This window comes from Schistocerca gregaria, chromosome 2 (genome assembly GCF_023897955.1).
Source record: "Schistocerca gregaria isolate iqSchGreg1 chromosome 2, iqSchGreg1.2, whole genome shotgun sequence".
Classification (NCBI taxonomy): Eukaryota; Metazoa; Arthropoda; class Insecta; order Orthoptera; family Acrididae; genus Schistocerca; species Schistocerca gregaria.
The window spans coordinates 69,175,703-69,182,710 of record NC_064921.1 but is presented as its reverse complement, the minus strand read 5'-3'; the positions used below and the strand labels follow the sequence as shown (position 1 = coordinate 69,182,710).

The following is a 7,008-nucleotide window of genomic DNA, read 5'->3' as shown; positions in this document are numbered from 1 at the left end:
TTTCGCCTCGCAGTTTATAGTAACCATTTGCCGTGCTTCCACGGTGGTGCCGGTTGCCAACGGTCACGAAGCCCATCCTCGTCGACGCACAAGCACAGGGCGACTCGTATTTGGAGCACGCCCGCTTCTCCTAGCAACTTGCAGTGGTGATCGCATAAAATTGCTTTCAGGCCACTGGCGCACTATTCGTGTACTTGGAAAATTGCCTTTCAGCCCGGTGCCTGCAGCACGGAGAACGCCGGCCGGCCGGTAGCAGGGGCCCCCACTTCAGCGCCCCTAGCGGTCGATGTCGGAAGCTCGCTCCAACAGGGAGAACAAAGAGCCGTGTTTCGGAGCGAGTCCCCAGCTGAGCTAAGCCGGGCCCTGCCGTGTTTAAGCCACAGGCGGGGCCTAGGCCAGCGATCGAGTAGTGCGAGCGTGATGGATCACAGCGACACCGTCCCGCTTCGGTGACAACAAAGGAAATGAAACACCGTCTCCGTCGGAGCGTTCTGTCTCCCTCTTCCGAGCTGCCTATGCGCCCCCACCAGGTTCTCGCCCCACACACACACACACACACACACACACACACACACACACATACACATACACACAAAGGCGAAGCTAAAACATGCCCGAGAACCCACAGTTGTATAGATTGATGCACGTCCCCTCCCCTGGCACCCTTCGCCTCTGGCAACGATCGCGCGGAGCCGAGCGGCAGCGGAGTTTGCCGAGCGCCCGCCGCGTCGGTGGAGGGGATGGCTCCATATGATGCGAACAGCTGAGCCGGGCCGGCGTCAGTTGCTCGGGGGTGGTCGTCAGCTGCTTTGGGGTAACAGCTCGGCCGTTGCAGGCACTGCTGCTGCTGCTGCTGTCATTAGCAGAGGCACAGGCAGAATCAAGACTGAAAGACAAGGCAGAAGAAGCCGGCCGGCTCCTTTCTCGCTTGTCAGCTCTCCAAGTCCTGTCACGATGGAGGTTCTACCCTGCCCAGTCACTGTTGACTTCTCCAACTACACAGGTGGGTCTATTTGCAGCAACGCCGGACTGACAGCGGTGACAAGCCGATACCGAGTGACCACCGTTTCCTTATCTTCCTCATCTTACCGCTCCGATGAATAATTCAGCCCCGATATGTGCAACCCTTGTTCCTATCTTCCTTCATGTCACTTCCTAGCAAAAGCATTTCGAAACTTCACAGAGAAAAGTAATCGCGAAAATGCTTATCAGCTCACTGATTCTCCCTAAAACCCTTCCAAGTTTGGCCATTAGGCGATTGTCGTCAATTTAAAAATAACGAAAGTTTTCGGTTTCAGAGTGTATAGTTTTGTTAAGTCATTTTCTCGTGCCCTTTCCACGGTTTTGAGTCGCCTTGAACCATACCATTTTTAGCAACTGGTTTTTTTTTTAGCGTAGATCGAAATCATCCTTAGAACTGGAAACTTATTGTAAAAATTGTTCCTCTACTTATTCAGTTCTTTCTCCTGTTCTGCCCAGTAAATTGACAAAGGTTAAGTAAAGAGTGCGTCACCATAAAAATTCTATAACATATAGTCATGCACTCCAGACTTAATTCGCTTCAATTCGTTTTGTCATTTGACTTCGAAACTATTACATGATATTACAAGTTATTTTTGCATTAAGGAAAAATCCGATTTGTAATATTCCTGTTTAACGCGATGTTGCAATTGTCATATACCGACCATCGGAAGTTAAACTCAGGCAGCTTTGACAGCGATCCGGCTTGGAACTGTCTTATGAAATTCGCAGGAAAATGTAAATACTTTCTGATAACCGTTTCTATCAGCCGTACTTCTAATTCTCGCGAAGCTATTGCGGTTGTAAATTTGCTTCTGGCTTTACGTTAAAAAAAAAATTAACGGCGTCAATTCAAATCGAATTTATTTGGAACAAAGAAGCAAAAAGCCGGCCGGTTTGAGTTTCCCCCTCCCTGACAGGCGGCAGGCGAAGCGCGGCGGAGATTTCCGAGGCCACCCGACGGCGGTCACGTAGGCCTGTTGCCAAGCCGGTTAGGTGGCGTGGTGGGAGGGGCGCTGCGGTGGTGGGGGGAGTTGGCAGCTCTTACTTGAAAACGCCGCCAGCTGAGCGGAGAAGCTTCAGTCGGTGCCGTTGCTCAGGACACGGAGGGTGCTAGCTGTTTTGCGGACAGCTCCGTAGCCGGAAAGCTGCATCTCTTCGAAAGGGACCCGGCGGTTGACGGTTTCGCAGGCTGTTCGAACGCGCACGCAAGCTGGCCGAAATGGAAGTGCTCACGTGTTCGGTTACCGGCAAATTCTCAGGAATCAGAGGTACGTCAGGAATGTTCGATCTTATTATATTTTGCAGTGATTCGTTTGCCTACCTTTAACAGCCGTTTAGAAAATCGTTCTCCCCTGTTTGTACAGCATCATAGAATATTATAAAACTGAGCCTAAATTGCAAGGAAAGTGTAGTAAATGTCATTGGTTAGAGGTTTACAAAAAAGTGTGTTGCACTCAGTGTACAACTTTTTGCATTAGTTCTACTTAAATCCGCTTGTAGAGTAATATCTCTGAAAAGCTACATTGTTCATTTCGAGGTTAAATCAGCAACATTCAAGGTGCTAATTTTGAATAGCTTCGGTTTATGAGATCCATTATCTAATTACTTTTTATCACTTTTTTGCTTGTGAAAAATACTTTTTATAGTGTATGGAAAAAAGGAAGAAAAGTGTGCTCTGTTTGCATTTTATACATGTCGTGTTGATGAAATTTGTTATGTTTTTTTTTTTTACGAAGGTTGGATATTTTTCGTTGAAAGTGAAATATGCATTTTGCAATAATTTTTTTATGCGAATTTTGTTAGCTTTGGTAGTAATGTCGTTGCCAACAGATGATGCATGAGTTGTGTTTTGTTTGTGTGCAGGAGAGGAGAGGAGTAGCCCCGACTACGCGGACGACGAGTGGTGGTCGCAATCGCACGGCGACGACGACGAGGAGGGCGCGGAGGCCGTGCGTGCTCTGGCCCGGCGGCTCGAGGCCGAACTGCGGGCGGCCAAGACCGCTCAGCTGTCCCGCAGCGAAGTCCTGCTGCCCGCCGATCTGCTGCCCCGCGTCGCGCGCTGCGTCCTGCACCAGGCCGACAGCGAGCCTTGCGGACTCAGGTGAGCAACAGTTAAGATCTCTGGCCAGCGGCAGACAATCGACTGTCGTGACACTTGACGAGCGTCGCACGACAGCCGGCAACAGGCGCGCGTTACAGAATTATTGGCACACTTTTGAAAGTTTCTAGTTTATCACTCGCCTCATAACAAAACATTCATCAGAAAAAGAAGTTGCTTCTGTGCCGCTCGTCATGTTGTCATTATTGTATTATCATAATTCACTTTAGTGTTGGTAACATTTATTATCTTTCATGCCTTCAGCAATCATTACATTTCAAGTTTTACTGAAGATTTGGTCTTCATAATTATCCAATAACAGTGTCATCATATTTTCTAATTTGATCTGTGAGTATTAAACTAATGGACCGTGTCTCTTATTCTTTACAGAGGCTGCACACTTTTCATTAATTTCGAGACGGACCAAGAATGCAGGCGAATTGGAACAGTGAAATGCGACCCCAGCACTGTTTCGACGTTCGAGCTCTTCTTGACTCTCAAACAAGACTGCAGTTCCTGGCATTCAATACTGCCACAGTTTCTCAAGTGAGTACCACCTACTTAGTGTGATCTCCACTGTTTCTGGCCACACCAATACTGTATATCTGCTGTTTCGTGTTTGCGAGCTGTAAACTAAATTGGTGTTGCTTTTGTATTTTTCCAGGAATCTTGCGCGGCGTGGCACAATAATGATCAGCCGGGACTTCACACTCACCAAGAAGAAACTCTTCCGTTCCTACTCAGAGTAGGGGAGTGTGATCATATATACAAGATGAGAGCAAAGACTGATTTCTCCCCCACTCAGGGCCACAAATTACTAATGCTGGGAGGATCCCACCAGATAACACTCACCCAGTTAATTCCATTGCGAGTAGGTGATAAAGCTTTATTGGGTAGGGCTGGCCAGAATTTAGTGTCCAGTTTATGAGAATTGTCTTTCTTATAATGCATAGTGCTATTTTCAAAAGATCTGCATTAGTAGTAATTTTTATAGCTGTTACTAATGGTCAAGATGTAATGTAACTTTTAAGAAACTGGGTGATTAATACGATTACAAATACTAGTGTACCTGCAGTACTTACTGGTGACGAATTAAATAAGGGAGATTGTGATGTACTGTGTCATTGTGGTGTCGAAACTCTTGATAGCCACAGCAATATCTGCATGTGATTAAAGTGTGATGAACAAATACCTATAATTAAACATAGACATAGTTTTAAAGTAATGTTCAAAAATTTTCAAGTATAGATGTTCTAGAATTTTTCTGTATTCTACAGCACCATATTTTAATTAAACAGTTTCTGATGTACTGATATAGAACCCTTCATCACACTAAAAAAAGCAATTTTTCCTCATAATGTGATCTGATTGTTTGGTAGTGCAAAGTGGTTTTTGGTGTGTGGCACTGACATCAATTGCCTTTCAATTTATTTGCTGCTCATTACGTTTACTGTATCAGTAAATGAAATGATAACAGTAAGATAAACTTGCTTTAACTATCCTTGTCTTCCATTATTTTGTTCATTTTTCAGATTTGTTTATGTATATGAAATGTTTAAGATACATACTCATTTGTGACAGATCTTTATCTAGTTGGATGTATTTATTTTCAAAATTAATTTTTTGTGATTTGTTTGTATATATTCATTTTTGCTTCATATATCATTTGCTCATTTGAGCTCAAAGAACTGTGAAATGAGAGGTATCTGATTTAAACATTTTGTATATTTGGAAGCAAGGAAAAGTTGGCAGTTAAAAAAGTCACGTAAATGATTTATATTAAAGATATATATTTATCCATGCAGATAAATTTTATATTTTAAAGCTAAACGATGTGATATGTTCTCTTATATACAGTGTTTGCTGGTGAGATATTTTTGTGATTATGATGATAAGAAAAAGTAATCAGAAATTCTTGGTGATTTTTCATGTGTTAGCATTTGTCAAATTTTTTTGGAGCTGTTGTCAAAATTGTGATTTTTCAATAACTGATTACTTGACTGGATACTGGGGGACCTCCAACCTATAATGTACAAAGCTTTCAGCTCATAGAATCAGTTCATTGTTCATGTACTTTTTCATCATTTTTGAACAGTATTTGTTTGTATTTTTTCACAATACCATATACATTTTCTCATCATCATGCATTTTATTTTGTAAGATCTTTTTAGTGATTGTAGTCTTTCATGTATAGAAGAGTTTGTTAAAATAGACTCCAGTGGAATATGATTTTATACTATGATGCCACTTCATATTTGAAAAATATTAAATATTTTTCTTTATTGCAACTGTTGTGTTGGTTATTTACTTGCATTTCCTTTTCCATTCCTGTCCCTTTCTTTCCTGGTGATTTTAATTTTTTTTTGCAAGAGTTGGAGAAACTTCTATAAAGCTAGTGTGACAATTACATTTAGAGAGAAAGAGAGTTGTAGCTTAAATAAAGAAGCTATTTGAATTTTCTGACAGCTTCTAAGAAAGTAAATATTTTAATTGTTTAAAAGATGTGGTATGAAATTATGTTTGGTCAATGTGTGCATAGTTGAAAAAATAGCAACAGATTTGTAAAGATGCCAGAATATCTGAAAAAGTAGCAATTTCTGAGACACTGTTCTGAATTTTAATGTTTCTCAAACATAAAATCTTGATTAAATTTATCAAATGAATGTTACTAGTTCATATATTTGGAGTACTTCATTTGATTCTCCAGTTCTCATTTTATGACAGAGAAACAGTACTCCACTATTGTTGCTAGTAATCACAGTTCAGGAGTCTTTAAAATTTATGTAGACAGGATAGAGCAATCTTAGTCAAAGCAACTGAAACAGTTAATTCACATCTTTTGTGTGTTGCACTATGGAGAGTTCAATCTAATATATGAGACCTACAGAGTAATGATAATACATTTGGGGACCTGTACATTATTCCCCAGTGGTTCTTCCTTCACATATCTGAAACAAAGCTTGTTACCAATAATTAAAGAGAAGTTGTATAGCATTCCAGCAGAGAGAGTAAACAATATGTTTCTGAATGAAAATTTAACTGACGAAAAAAAAAATGGGTCTGAGCAGTATGGGACTTAATTGCTGAGGTCATCAGTCCCCTAGAACTTAGAACTACTTAAACCGACTGAACCTAAGGACATCACACACATCCATGCCTGAGGCAGGATTCGAACCTGTTCCTGTAGCGGCCGCGTAGTTCCAGACTGTAGCGCCTAGAACCGCTAGGCCACTCTGGCCGGCTAACTGACAAACAATTGGAATAGACTTTAATGAAAAAATAATAATAATTTGGAAAGGGAAAAACTTCATTTTCCGTGTGTTATACTGAGTAACAGAAGACAAGTAAAGTGTAACAGTGATGAAACGTGCTGATATTACCAATGCGTATCATTTCATTTAAACGCATGAGGCATATGTGAAAAGAAAATTACAGAACACTGCATCGTTTCTTGCTGGTCAAGACTAACGATATCTCTTAACTGTAAGCTGACTTTCCACTTGTCTTTCCACCTTTCTGTCTCTATGTTTCAGCATTTACAGAAAAATCCCATCTGCTTATTTAAAAATTCCAGAGGAAATATGTCCACACACTATGAATGTACCATCTAACTGGAGGTTGCTGAGAAAGTCATTGATTTCTTCTGCTCGCTGAAGAAAGTCTTAAAACAAGTAGGGTGCTCCAAGCAGAAAATTTGTTTCTTAATGAGTCTACTATGGCATATCAGTTTATCTACTGTTTTTTCTGATATAAAACAGACTTATATGAAGACTAAAAAGAAATTTACTTTAATACTGTATTCTGAAGCTGGCGAGGCTTTTAATAACACAACTGCACGGCATGAGAGCGGGAGGGGGGGGGGGGGAGAGGGGGATGAAGGGAAAGAC

General features: G+C 41.6%; 1 protein-coding gene across 1 annotated transcript; it reads left to right on the top strand.

Annotated features, from left to right (window-relative positions):
- The first annotated feature begins 335 nt into the window (after positions 1–335).
- LOC126336337 (protein charybde-like) lies at positions 336–5,409 on the top strand. Its single transcript, XM_049999902.1, has 4 exons — positions 336–1,003; positions 2,887–3,124; positions 3,512–3,667; positions 3,786–5,409. Exons 1-4 carry the CDS (start codon positions 751–753, stop codon positions 3,868–3,870), a joined length of 732 nt encoding a protein of 243 aa, XP_049855859.1. The 5' UTR covers positions 336–750; the 3' UTR covers positions 3,871–5,409.
- Positions 5,410–7,008: the final 1,599 nt, after the last annotated feature.

Bases quoted from the DNA above. Each gene is read 5' to 3' on its own strand.
- LOC126336337 (XM_049999902.1), top strand. From the start codon at position 751: ATGATGCGAACAGCTGAGCCGGGCCGGCGTCAGTTGCTCGGGGGTGGT. The intron at 3,125-3,511 runs GTGAGCAACAGT...TATTCTTTACAG, and splicing joins AGCGAGCCTTGCGGACTCAG to AGGCTGCACACTTTTCATTA. The intron at 3,668-3,785 runs GTGAGTACCACC...GTATTTTTCCAG, and splicing joins ATACTGCCACAGTTTCTCAA to GAATCTTGCGCGGCGTGGCA.